This window comes from Manacus vitellinus, unplaced genomic scaffold, assembly GCF_001715985.3.
Source record: "Manacus vitellinus isolate BGI_N305 unplaced genomic scaffold, ASM171598v3 scaffold_6_pilon, whole genome shotgun sequence".
Lineage (NCBI taxonomy): Eukaryota > Metazoa > Chordata > Aves > Passeriformes > Pipridae > Manacus > Manacus vitellinus.
The window spans coordinates 9,675,193-9,688,747 of record NW_021940750.1 but is presented as its reverse complement, the minus strand read 5'-3'; the positions used below and the strand labels follow the sequence as shown (position 1 = coordinate 9,688,747).

The window sequence follows — 13,555 nt, the reverse complement described above, 5'->3', positions numbered from 1 at the left end:
TTTGTGTAAAAAAAATTGAGTTGTTACCTTTCCCTACACTGTTACTGTGAGAGGCTTGCACACCTACACTAACTCTGTTTTTGATTGCAGCCAGAAGAGCTGAGAGAAATCATAGAGAAGACAAGGGAGATGGAACAGAACAATGGCCACTACTTTGATACAGCAATTGTGAATTCTGACCTTGATAAGGCCTATCAGGAATTACTTCGGTTAATAAACAAGCTTGACACAGAACCCCAGTGGGTGCCCTCTACCTGGCTACGATGAGAGCAGTTCCGAGGGACAAGTGGACTTTAATCTAGCTATCTTTCCAAGGAGGTTGTGTGTAGGCCTGCCCAATTCTAGTATAAATGCATGTGAGCTGTGAGCTCTACACCTCAGTGGCTGCATCCTTTGCCAGTGAAATTGCGTATTAACAAAAAATACGCTACTCAGCTTGTGAGCCAATTTAACTGATCTAAAGATTGTCCAAGTTTTCTTTCTCTGTGGTCTAGAAATGGAGACTGTGTCAATACTAAATTCTAAGGCTTTAGATAGATTTTTCTAGCAGCTACTTTTATACATAAATCCACCTTTTTTAACCTAGTCACCCTTACAGCAAAGATTTTAAGTGTGTTTATGTGTATATATATATAGTCCATGCTGTCACATAGTTATAAATATGAATATTATTTAACACTTAATGACTTTGTGGGACATGATGCTAGTTCAAGAGCATTCTACAGATCACTGGGCAGAGATATATGTGAAAAATGTTAATATCAATGAGAAACCTCTCCTGTCCAAAAAATACACAGAATGAAGATGCTGCTCTGATCTGGGGCTGCCCTGTGAGGCTTGAGTTAATATTTTAATTCTCAGACATTCCACTTTCTAATAGCACTGTAATTGGAAAATGTGTATAATGTAAATATTTCAATCCTTGCATCTTTTTAGTCAGACTTTTAAAATCAGATTTAACTGCACAGTAATTTTAGGTCCAAAGATGACTGTTATATTGATCTTTTAGATGTGATATTTTTATGATATTTTCTTTAAAACACTGATTGACTGATTGGAGCCACTGTTTTCCACAGATCTGTAGAGATATTTAGAAAGACGGAGCTTATATTTTTGTGAAAAGGTATAGTTATAAGACATGCTACTTGAAAGTCAACTGAAATTCTCATGTTTTATAACAGAATACTGACTAAAATAGACTGATGTGCTGAACACTGGAAGACAGTGTGTTTTTTTAATCTCTGCAAATGGTTCATGTTGTGGCTGTTGGACTAATGGACAACTAACTGGAAGTCAAATAGCTGAATGTAGCTACTATGTTATGAGTATTGTAATTCACTAGCCAACTTATTGTCCTGCGTTTGCTCAATACTGCAGTGAAAATATGTGTAAAACACTGGTAACTGACTGAGAAGTCACAAAAAAGGGGAATATTTTTAATGGTTCAAACAAAAAAAACCAACTTGAAACAAGGGAACAAAAGGCAAGGTCTGTCTGTATCCTGGTGCATTCTGCAAAGCAGATGGGAACATCTCTGCATCCTCAAATTATTCTGGCTGTGAAGGTTTAACTACTAAGTCTGCAGTAGGGCTGTTGTTGCTGACCCTAACTGAATAGTAGTATCTTGGCTATTTTGGTTTTGGGTAGCACAAAGAACCTTAACTGTGAATATCTTTTCATTTTAGCCATAGTGTTTCCTTGTTCCTACAGGTAAAACACTGGAGTTATGTCAGTGTGTAGTTCACTCCTGTCTAATGTTGAAGGATGAAGAAGTAGTTAATGTTTTCCATTCTATCTTGGATATATTCTTTCTTCAAATGTTAGTGGAACAAATTCACACCTGTAGCTAGAGAGCTCAGAGTGTAGAGCAGATATAAAGAAATTGTCAGATAACTATCCTAGGTACTGAACAAATATTCAGTACATTTTTGTATTGAAAAATGGAAGGATAGAGAGCATTCCTGTCTTGTTAGAAAGCAAATTGATTTGCTAGTTTAATTAGTATTTACGGCTGAAAGGCAATTAAGCAGTTAGTGGGGATTAGTAATGACCCTTCAGAAAGAAAAGGGGGTGCAAACTTTGAATATCTTTAGTTCAAGTTAGTGTTAGAAATAATAATGGATATTCAAAATAATGGCTTTTTGCCTCACATTGCAGGCATGTTCTCAGTTTCATCCATAGTTTATGAGAACTACAATGTTCAGGTATATTGGATATACTTTATTGATTCTACCCATTAAGAAAGATGATTGCCAGATGTATTAGGCTTCTGGGTATTGACTGTTTCATAGGTGGACAAGAAGGTGGGAAGCAGTAAAATGTGTGTTGAGTAAGGGTAACCTAGCTCAAGTTACATAGGTGCTGTCTAAATTCTTGCAGTCACAATCAGCTCAAGGTGGTTGCTGAAGTCCCATAGGTATTCAGTGTTCATAGGCAGCATCAGTCTCAGTAAATCATGCCATTAATATTATTTCACCAATGTTTGTCTCCCCAGCTTTTCTGAAATGTTGTACAGAATGTTTTTTTACAAATGAGCTTTTGAATGTAGACTTAAAGCATATTGCTTGAAGTTCAGCTTTACTCTTAATTCCCAAGGCACACAGTACTTGCTGACGTCCATGTAGAGAGGTGCTATGATAGTTTATAACCGGTGTTAGCAATGTATCCTGCTGAAAGGAGGGCTTTGAGCAGCACTGAAATAATGTACCTGGCTGTCAGTCTGCTGTCAGTTTGGACCTGGAACTACCTTGTGTAAGAAATCATTGTCTCTAATGAAGAATGTGTGCTAGTTCCCTCGAGAGTAAAAGAAAATATGCAGACTTCACTGGTGAAACTCTTTGACTTTATCACAGGTTATGTAGTGAGCTGTATCAGACTGAAATGAGGGTATCTGCATTTTTACCAGTCCAGATTTAATTAAAAAAAAACGTTAGCTGAATTGCATAAAAGAATTTTTGAATGTAATTAAATGTGACTTTTCAAAATATTAGATAGGGGGTTTCATGCCTTAAATAATTAAGGTAACTTTACTGAGACCTGTGGTTAGCCCCACTTGTACTTTTATACATGTATCTGCACTCTGTATTTTGAGACATCATGAACTGCACACTAATGTAAAAATGTAAAATATTTCTAGATTTAAAATAAATCACTGTACAATTTTATTTCTCGTACCGGATCTTCTTTCTGCCACTGTGCTGAATGTGTGAAACATGCTGTGACCCATCAGTGCCCTAGGGGATGTCCTGTGCTCCTTCTGACACCATCCCATGGGAGAGGTAACAACATGTCCAACATGTCTTTCTTTCAAACTAATCTGTATCTTACAACAGAGTATGGACTTACTGTTCAGCTGTGCTGTGTTCAGCTTCAAAAAAGAAGAGGCCTTGTGCTTCATACAGTTCTACAATGACTTTTAAAGGTGTTAGTAGAAATTCATCTCCTTGCACTTACTTGCATCTGCAGTTAAGTGCTGGATCATGTTTAAAACAAGATGCTTACCTCGAACAGACTGGTAGTACTAGAGACAATATACTAGTGTTTGCTCTGGGGTGTGTTTGGTTTGCTGATTGCAAACCAATGTCTTCAAGAACAAAGAACACAACCATTTGTGTTCAAGAAATAACTGGACATGGCCCTTAGTGCTATGGACTAGCTGGCAAGGTGGTGATCAGTCAAAGGTTGGACTCAGTGATTTTAGAGGTCTTTTTCAACCTAAATGATTCTGTGATTCTGTCTTTAGGAAAACACCCCTTCAAACTTCAAGCAGAAGTTTTATTTTGAAATCAACACAACAAGCTCTTAAGACCACCATCTTCTAGCAACTTGAGCCAAACGCCGGGTATTTTAACATTTAAAATTTACACTTGTTTCTAGCACAGACAGTACACTAGTTGGCAGAACCTCTAATTAAACAGGTAGATGTTTTAGGCCAATGGTAGCAATCGTGCAACAAAAATATATAACGGAAGACTGTGGATTTCATCAACAGGTTAGAAAACTGAGCTTCCTTTACTGGCATTTGACTTCAGCTGTGCCAATACTGGCTTTAAGCAACTGGAACATTAATAGCTCAGCAGTAAAGAATATTACATGCATCTCCCACCCTAAGCGACATTTTCCTCCTCTTGTATGAGGAAGGGGAGCAATTTAAGAGGAATCTGATTAGGCAAATCCAGCACCATCCTGCAAAATATATAGCTATCAAAAGTCATTGTTACTAAGTGAAGAAACAGGCTGACCACAGAAGGCTTGCCTGGATGACAGTAAAGCATCTGACACATTTCTCCTTTTCTTCCTATGCTATAGTCAAGCTCCCAGATTTCTAATCTCCCAGGAGAAATCCACAATCCATTCAACTCAAGACTTGGACACCAAATGAGAAGCCACATAAGTATCTTGTAGGCAACATGTCTTGAATTATATTGTAATTGGACATTCTGTATTCTGGGCCCCCTGCTCCATACACAGCAACTGTGCAGGGTTACTCAAAGAGAAGGTCTTCGTCCTTCTCCTCTGCCAAGAGATTGGCTGGTTCAACTTCCCCACCAGCAGCCCTCCGCAGCTCCCGTTCTTGATCAGATTTTTCTTTCAATACTTTTTTCTTTTCCTGGATCTTCTTTAGCCTGTGAAGAAAAATGCGGCTTATCTGTGAAACAAATACATTTTCATAAAACAGGCTGGCAATAAAGATGCCATACAACCTGGATATGATAAAGCTGCCTGGAAAAGTTCTCTGGGAAATAAAAATTCTGTAACAAATGGCAAATTTGGCAAAATGGCAAAAATAAAAGGCTTTTATTGCTAGCTGCTGTAATTGAGAAACTTCATCCAAACTATAAATTATATTTTTGACTCTAAACACTGCTCCGTTTGTCTTTAATGAAGTTAATTCCTCTTTCGTTCATTTCAGGTTTGACATTATTTGCTTCAGGTAGCCCAGAACACTGACCTCTATAGCAGAGGTGTCTTTAAGGCAGAACACCTCAGTGTACTGTATCACATCATTCCCTCTGGCAGAATGATGACAGCTATGTGCAACTTAGTGGTAGGGATTCATTTACAAGTTTCAGACAAATAATTACAGATGCCCAAGTGCCCAGCTCTGGAAACTCGACATGCAGTAAGAATGAGGTCCTGTTTAACAATGTTTGTTGCCAGATTTGGTGAAGAGTTCTCCTAAGTCTCTTCTGAGGAATGGTCTATTTCAGAAAGAGACCAGTCTAGTCTAGATGTTTACCTGTAGAACTCCTCTCGTTCTCGTTCATCCAGTTCTGTGATGATGTAAGAAAGAGTACGCTCGATCCTGGGAATAATCACTAGAAACATAAATAAAGAAGTTTTTGGACTGCTGTTATATTAGCCAGGAAGTTATATAACGGAGTGCACAGATGTTGTTTGAAGTCAATCTACTAATTATTTTGACAAGGGGAAATTTATGTCTTTCGTGGAAGATCATACTATTTTCTGATGGACAAGTACACAGAATTGTTTTCTTTAGTAAGTCCAGGACTAAGCTGGGACTCTGAACATCATAAAATCTCCCACAGCGTGTTCTTTTAAAAATGCAATGAAATCAGTAAGCACTGATCCCTGATTGTTAGTAAGGTTCGTTTTTCCCATGGAAGTGGTTAAAAAAATCCCTGCAAGAGGTGGGCTAAATTTGAATTAAAACTATGTTCTTCCATCACATTCTTTCAGAAACTTCAGTATAGCACTTTTACTCACAGAATTATTTAGGTTTAAAAAGGCCATCATGAAAACAAATATTCAAATATAACAGTATCACAAGGGAAGAGATAAGACACTAAACACAGCTTTAACACCCAACTGGACAAGCTATGTGTCAGTCCCTTTTTGAAAGGAGAAAGCTGTTATCAGCACTACCAGTGTTATTTGGAAGAATGCAGAGGAAACCTTTTCTAAGTCAAATTCTCGAGAGTGATGATAAGCTGCAGTTAAGGCCTGCATGTTCAAAGGAACCAGTCTATGGAAAACAGTACTGAAAAGGACGGTTTAGAAACACAGACTGAAATAAGTTATTGCGTACACGCAAAGATGATTAAATCTGAGCTATCAAAAACTCAGAAAGGAACTTGAAATAATCAAACACTGCAGCAAAAGGAATCACAGCAATATTCTGGTTGAAGTACTACTTAAGAAAGGGCAAGAATTAAATTTACAAACAAGAACAGGAAGGATAAAGAATTCACATCAAAGAAAAATACCAGGGTATTGACATAAAGACTGTTCCATCCAAAATCAAAAAAAAGTCAACAGCTCCTCACTGGGCAACAGTATTACAATTTTAAAGTTTATTAAAGTGATTTAAAGTTAAATCTATTTTGAAATTATTTAAAGTTTATTATGCTAGCTATTGGAACATCTTAACACTTAGAAACATATCTTTTGCCTCTAGTCAACAGACCTGACCAATTAAAGTCATTAGCAGAGATTCCAGAATGTGTTTGTGAAACTTTTGTCCTTTAGGTTCTCAATACAGTTTCCTGATTACTTTTTTATGTTTGCATATTCATTTATCTATGTGTACTCCATTCTACTGGGCTTTTCATTTTTTTCTTTCTTGCAATATGTTTCATTGTAATGCTTTCTAGAAAGAGTTCTTGAACTGCTTAGAAATTCTACTAATAAGCAAGAGGTCAAATGAGTGGCTTCCATGACCCTGATCCTCATTTTGCATGGAGACAGAAAAATGTTATGCATTCCAAATGGAAAATACTCACCATGCTCAATTGCATTCACACGTCTGTTTGTTATTTTAATGGCTTCGTCCAAAGTAATAAAGGACGTCTGATGGAACAGGATTAAATAATTAATACATAACAAGACAAATTCAGCATTTCAATCAATTCTTCACGGAAAACTGAATAGCACTTGAAAGCCAAGTCTGTAATGTAGCTTTACAGACTATGTCCTTGAGAGAAGCAGAATTTTTTTTCTACTAATGTCACTAGCACACTTCACATCAGCAGTTACCCACTCTCCAAAGAAAGTTTCTTCCTAGTATTAAGGAATAAGGCCTTCTTTGAAGTGGTAATTGTTTTATGGCTGAAAAAGGTTTGCAACTTTGTACAGCACCGAGATTAGAATATGCTACACTTACTGAGACATGCTACTTTCTTTTCAGAAAAGTGAGGAATCAATGATGCCCTTCTTTTTTTTCTTCCCACCAACCTGTAAGGAGGCCAGTTCCACAAGCAGCTCCACAGCTTTGGCATAGTTCCTCTTCAGCTTAGCTAACTGTTCTCCACCTCTGGCCAAGCCAGTCAGCTCATAGCCTGAAAAAAAATAACTTTTGTTACTATTGCTACTATAGTATTTTTTTACTAGATAAAATTTAATACTTTACAGCAATACAAACAGCTCAGCAAGTGAGAAGCTAAAGCCTTTGCCCATTAACAGATTATCTCTATAGTGGTTTATGTTACTACAGATCATTGTTGTGCATGTCCACAGTAAGACTTAGCAGTCTCAAAATCTGGTACCTAAAGACAAGTCTTCTCATCTGAAAAAGTCACTGATTTAGAAAAGTAAAATCCACTGCAGTCCTTAATAATCCTTCCACGTCACAGGAACAGGGCAAAGCAGCAAAGGAAGGAAGTAAAGCCACGCCTATGATGTAAACTGACTTACTACCATCAAGACATGACAAGTATTTTTGTATTAGCATGGAATTGTGTAAATATGTGCAAGACAAAAATACACTTGGTTTGTACTTACTGTCCCCTCCTTCCTGGTAATGCTCAAAAACTGGCAAGGTTACACCTGACAGGAGTGAACAAAAATGTAAGAGACATAAAGGGCTACAGATTTGTTAAGTACAAATCACTTTTACACCCATTTGCTTCCAATTATGTAAGATTATTTTTCAAAATCTTCCTATATAGCTTGGAACGATTGGGTCATGCTGGTGCTCACATATAACACAGAACTTCTGAATTGTGTTGAGATCACAGAGATCTAGACCCTGAAAAATTCAGGGAAGTATTCCAGTTTGTTCAGTTTTATTATCTTTCTGTTTGGTAAAGTATTCCCTTTACTTAAGGAATATATTTTAAGCATTCAGTCATCTTTTTTGTTTTCTTCATAGACAATTGCTGATATTTAATTGCCTGAAATTTATTTAATTTTGGTACTTAATTTCCCAATCTATTTTTCAGTAAAGCTCTATGGAACTTATACTTTGTCCAAAAATCTAGAAATTGGACACATTCATTTACACACATTCATTTAATTTTATGAGGCAAATAACTAATTATAAAAATCATACACTATATGTGAAAAAACCCCTAACCAATTACAAGTGTTCCTACTGTTAGATAAATAAGAGAAATAAAGACAAGGAGACAGCGTTTGGATACATTCCTGCATACTTCCAAGTGTCCTTCCACAATTCCCTTGAGTCAAAACACTCATGGCCTGGAAAAGTCACCTGCTACATTGTCTTTCTTAGCTCTGATCTTGACTTGTGCTTTGTTCACATTTTGGATCACAGTGGTACTGTAAGGAAGAAAACATACAGGAAAGCTGAAGTAGTTCATTAAGTCATCATTATATACAAGATGAAGCAGTTACCAAATAGCTGTAAAGACCTGGAAATTGTTGTCAGCTCAGTTCTCTGTGCAATTCATTGTACAGACTTTGAAGCTAACACAGAAGCTTTGAAAGAAATAGGTTTCCAGCAATGTCTGGAAATGTAAAAGACACAGAGTCTGTGAATGTAACTTTAAAAATATCTTAGACCAAGTATATAAAGCATAGCTAAAACTAGCCAGTGATCTGGCAAATTATTTTAATAACATCGAGTCTAATCAACCCGTGAGACCTTTTTCCCAATAAAAGTCAAGAAATTTCAAGGCTTTAATGCAGACCAAGGCCACAACACTTTGTTCATTTTAGTTTGTATGTATTTGTTCTTTCAGAACATCAGTGAGTATGTTTACCACTGACTAGGACATAAATAAACTTGAGCTTGTACAACAATTAATCTTGAAAAATTCTGAAGTATCTCAAGGTCTTCCAAGAATACATCACTGGCTAACTCTTCTGCCTAAGTCCAGTTTACTTTACAGGGTGGAATCTGACTACTGTTTACAGCTAAACACTGTGACTAGTTAGGACAGGAAACAGAACAGCACCACATCCAAATGAAAGGCCAAAAAGACTTTTCTTCAGCAGCACACAGATTACTCCTGTGTCTGATCACTCAGTTCTCCATCAGTTGGTAGTACCATCAGCTGAATCATTAACACTTCTCCAACTTTATTTCACAAGGTCTGTGCACCCTTGAATGAATTACACAAACACCCTGGACAGAACTGTAATTTATTTAAATACAATTAAAAATATCCTACTAGAGGAAAAAGATTTGTTTCCCCTCTGGCATACAGCCCTCATGAACCCTAGGGAGACAAGAGGTCAATGAGACAGGAGATTAGAACAACTGGTAAAATCACTGTGTGACTTTCTGGGAGAACACACATTACACCTGTCCCTCAAATTCACAAGCAAAACCAAATTAACAAATACCACAATACTCTGCTATAAATTCTCACTTCCCTGCATATTTGATTCCAAGCTGCAGAATTCAACACCTTCTCAAATCAAAGACTTTTAGGTAAATTCAGTTAGTCTTTCCACTTTGTTTAGCTTCCAATGGAGTCTATGTTTTCATCATGGAACTTATCTCTCTCCTGCAGTGATGTCTCCCACCTTTAGCTAAGGGAATTCAGTTCATCCTGTCCTACCTTGTCCACTGTCTTTTTTTTCTTTTTAAAGTGTATTTAAGAACTTTACTTTTTCCAAAAGAGAAAATAATAATTTGTCAATCGCTCTTTCCCATGGGTATGACATCTACAAGCTCAGCAATCCTCACCTGAAGTCTCCTGCTGTAAACTTTGCCTCAGCAAGTGAAAATGCAGCTTCTCTCATCACCTCACCCATCAGCATCTTAGTCTGTTTAAAAAAATTAAAAAAAAAAAAAAGGCAGCAAATACAAGGCATATCATTACTCCTTTTCCAGGATAAATAACTAACAGCATAACAAGAAGAAAACTGAAAGAAATTGAAGAGAGTGAGAAAGTTCTATGTAGATAGCTTACTTTAAACTGCAAATTGTAATTCCCAGGTGACTGGCAAAAAAAAATAATACTTCAGCTATTTCACTGATCCAGCAAAAGATTTGCCTGTCTTCATAATCATAAGATTCTATTACATGGGGGTTAAATCACAACAGTAAAGTGGCTCATTAGGAAAACACTCTTTCTTCACTTTGTATGGAATACTATGAGAAAGGTGAAGCTGTTTTTCAACATACAGATGTATGCAGCTTTGTGAAGCTGCACTCTCCTCCTACTCCATTTTTTCCCAGTTTTTACAGATTTGTAGTCCTTGTAGTTAAAAAACATGCTATTGAGAAACAACAGCCTTTGTGTGTTAGACAATCTGTAGGAAACAATGATACAGAGTGCTGAGAACTTGTCTACAGCATGGCAACAAAGCACTACTGCTAACCATGGATATTGTAGCAGTCACAGCCAAACCAGTACAGCTAAAACCCATCTGGCATGGTGGAACACAAGACATATTAGGCTCGACTGTGTATCTTAGATTTGTCATCCGTGTTGCAGAGAAAGAAGCAGGGCTCTGTTTCCTCATAAAGGAACAAGTTCAATCTGGACAAAACTTCTGCTTGCTAGTGTACCTAGTCATGCAGGAAACATTATAGATCTGCAGTATACTCTTAAGCTGGATAAAGCAACAAAAATGGGGCTACAGAACATGTTAAAACCACTCCTAAACTATTTGGCAGCATCAGAGCAAAGTCCCCATAATGTAGAAGAGATGATAAGGAACTTGGAACACAAACCAAAGCAGAACCTAAGACTGTCTGGAAAGAGGTGAAGAATATTAAGTCTTCCAAAGTTTCTATATCACTGCAGCCAAAACCCCCGTAATACTGCTCATGTGTCCTCAGTAGTCTCGCTTACAAAAAACAGGTTATCCACAAAGTTGTTCTATGTTCCAGCCTACCTAATGAAGTCATCAGAACAGGAATGCAAAACTGAAAGGACAGATTTCAAATAAAGCAAGCCAAACAAAGGAATTTACCTACCTCAATAATTTTTTTAAGGATCTGCCTGAATCGAAGTGTCAAAGCATCAGATTTTTTTTTTAAGAGGTTACGACCTGTTTGGGCTCCTTTTAAACGAGCCTTCATGATGGTCTGAGCCCTGTTAAACAGAGGAATAAAGAAAAATGTTCTGCATCATCTGAAGGGATTAGGAAAAAATTTATGCAAAGTTTTCTGATGTGGATGTGACTGAAATTATGAAGCAATCAAGAAACATCATTGCAGCAGAGCAGGTTGGCCACTTCAGGATAGGGTTTCACGTTCTCGTTTAAAGTCAAGGGAATTTATTATATTTATCTCCATCATCAATGAGAACTACAAGGTTATTATCTGTAAAGTCAAAGATCATGGAAAATTGATGAGACATTTTTCAGCACTTCCATAATAGGTAATAAGAGTTTTCATTTTTCTTGATGTCTTACAAGTACCAGAAATCAAACTACCCCAAAAGCCCACTGTTAGTGTGACACTGGTACTGCTTTTAAGCTCTTTTACCACTGTGTCACCTTCTCAAAATCAGACAACACAGCAAATTCTTCATGTGACCATAACTGTTGATGCTGTGTTCTGATTTTATAGAGCAAGAGGATACAGCAGTTGTACATTCTGGTTTGAAGAAAGTCAGAAAGTACAAGGATTCCTTATCTTCATATGCTGCATAGGAGATTTACAAGCTATTTAAGACAATCAAAGGCAGTAACAATTGAAGAGGTATATTAGTGAGTTATCTGTAGTTTTGCATATCCTTTCTATTAATAGCACTCTTGAAGGTTCCTTGTATGAAATTATGCATTGAAGAAGGATCCAAACCTTGCTTCCCTCTCTGCTTAGAGTATCTTTTAATCTGAAGAATCTTTTTGATTTAAGTTAACTAGAATAGCAGGAGTTATACTACAAAAAGGACAAGCTGTGCTAACTTAAGCTACCACTGTGCAGCCACTGTGCACAAAGGACAACACTCAAGTTCTTACTTCCACTCTGACCTTGGAAAAAGTAAGTATAACTAAGATTCTAGCTACACGTTACTGTCCACATCTACTGGCATGTGATGAGAATAGCTCTATTAGCATCTACCAAATACTTATTACTGAAAACCACAAACACTTTATGAATGTTTATGATTAAAAACAATCGGAGTAAAAAGGCAACTTTACTTTTCCAACCAGCAGGTGTCTTGAACTAACCTTGAACTAACTTGTTCCTTCTGTTCACCACCTGCCAGAGACTGGCCGACCTTCTAGTCTGAGTAAGATTTCACCGGCTCTGAGAGTGCACTAAACAACATCTTGTTTACTCTCAAAGAGAATGAGCAGTTTCTGAACTGATGATATCCAGCACAGAAGAGGCTCACATCAGCAAGCCACTTCATAAAGATTAAAAAAATTAAAAAACAAAAACAAAAACAAAAACAACAAAAAAAGCAATCCTTGTGAAATTCTCTTCTGTCAGTTAACAAAATTAATTGTTGCAAACACAGGCCATCTTTATTTTACCATTCTAACTTACATTCCTCTGGAAACACCAGCCACATTATTGGTCTATTACCTCCTTTGAAGCAATGCTTGTAAATATTAAGCCTTTCTACATGAACACTCTCCTGCCACAGTGGCATATTAGCCCACAAAACCAGATACCTTTTAAAAGCAACTGAAGTGCCCCCTCTTGGACGAGCAAACTGAATGAAAAGAGTGCTACCAAAGAGCAGGAGTGAGACCAGATGACTTAAGTGTATGCAATAATTCATTTCTGTGTATGTAACAGTTTATTCCTGAACTAAGTTTCAAAACAGAACCTTTACCATTTAATGTATTAATCTTTCCATATAAACTGTCCTGAGCTCACACACGGGGGAATAGTTATTATTCTACATTTGAGGTTTTCTGTCCTGCAAGGCATGTTTTTATAAAGATTACATGCAGGCATCAACCCACTTTTTATGCAAGATTTGAAACAGCCTTTCATGTTAAAGCAAAGTCTTTCTGTCCTGGAGGGTTCTAAAGAGAAACTGAACAGCATTATTAAAACAGCAATTTTGTTCAACTGTGTTTGTTCCAATGTTGGCAGCTTTGTAAGCCTTGTCAGAAGACATATGATCTAATGACAAATAGTCTGCTGTCAGGATCTGGAAAATTACCTGACTGTCCACTACACTTTGAGCATTTTACTTCCTTCTTTTTTAATGCTTTATGGCCAACCTCTCGCACAGCAGTATCGTCTGTTGCAAAGTTAAGGGAAGCTATGGCTCGATTTGTCCATTTTCCCTTTACCCACGCATTTTACAAAATGTTCTTTTTTAAGTCAGGTTTGCGTAATGGCATGATTTTAAATACCACACCCGGCATGTTTGTGCCGGACCCCTCCACGGCCCTCTGAGGGTTGACAGAGCTGATGTGGAGCCTAAAA

General features: G+C 37.2%; 2 protein-coding genes across 3 annotated transcripts in view; one reads left to right on the top strand and one right to left on the bottom strand.

Annotated features, from left to right (window-relative positions):
- The window catches only part of MPP5 (membrane palmitoylated protein 5), a 29,454-nt gene extending 26,290 nt beyond the window's left edge, over nucleotides 1-3,164 (top strand). Inside the window, exon 13 of the mRNA XM_008927108.4 lies at nucleotides 91-3,164. Coding sequence (XP_008925356.2) covers nucleotides 91-267 — 177 coding nt within the window. The 3' untranslated portion in view covers nucleotides 268-3,164. The remainder of the gene's footprint in view (nucleotides 1-90) is intronic.
- A 589-nt stretch (nucleotides 3,165-3,753) lies between these two features.
- On the bottom strand, nucleotides 3,754-12,809 carry ATP6V1D (ATPase H+ transporting V1 subunit D). Of its 2 annotated transcripts, none has more exons than XM_008927097.3 (9): nucleotides 12,787-12,809; nucleotides 11,135-11,252; nucleotides 9,896-9,975; nucleotides 8,453-8,520; nucleotides 7,741-7,785; nucleotides 7,195-7,298; nucleotides 6,744-6,810; nucleotides 5,240-5,318; nucleotides 3,754-4,625 (listed from the first exon to the last, which is right to left on the bottom strand). In XM_008927097.3, the coding sequence occupies exons 2-9, from the start codon at nucleotides 11,237-11,239 to the stop codon at nucleotides 4,484-4,486; spliced, it is 690 nt and encodes a 229-aa protein (XP_008925345.1). In that variant the 5' UTR covers nucleotides 11,240-11,252; nucleotides 12,787-12,809; the 3' UTR covers nucleotides 3,754-4,483. The 2 variants fall into 2 exon arrangements, with proteins under 2 accessions (XP_008925345.1, XP_017937976.1); XM_018082487.2 differs by lacking the exon at nucleotides 12,787-12,809 and adding an exon at nucleotides 12,659-12,677.
- Between the last annotated feature and the right edge of the window lie 746 nt (nucleotides 12,810-13,555).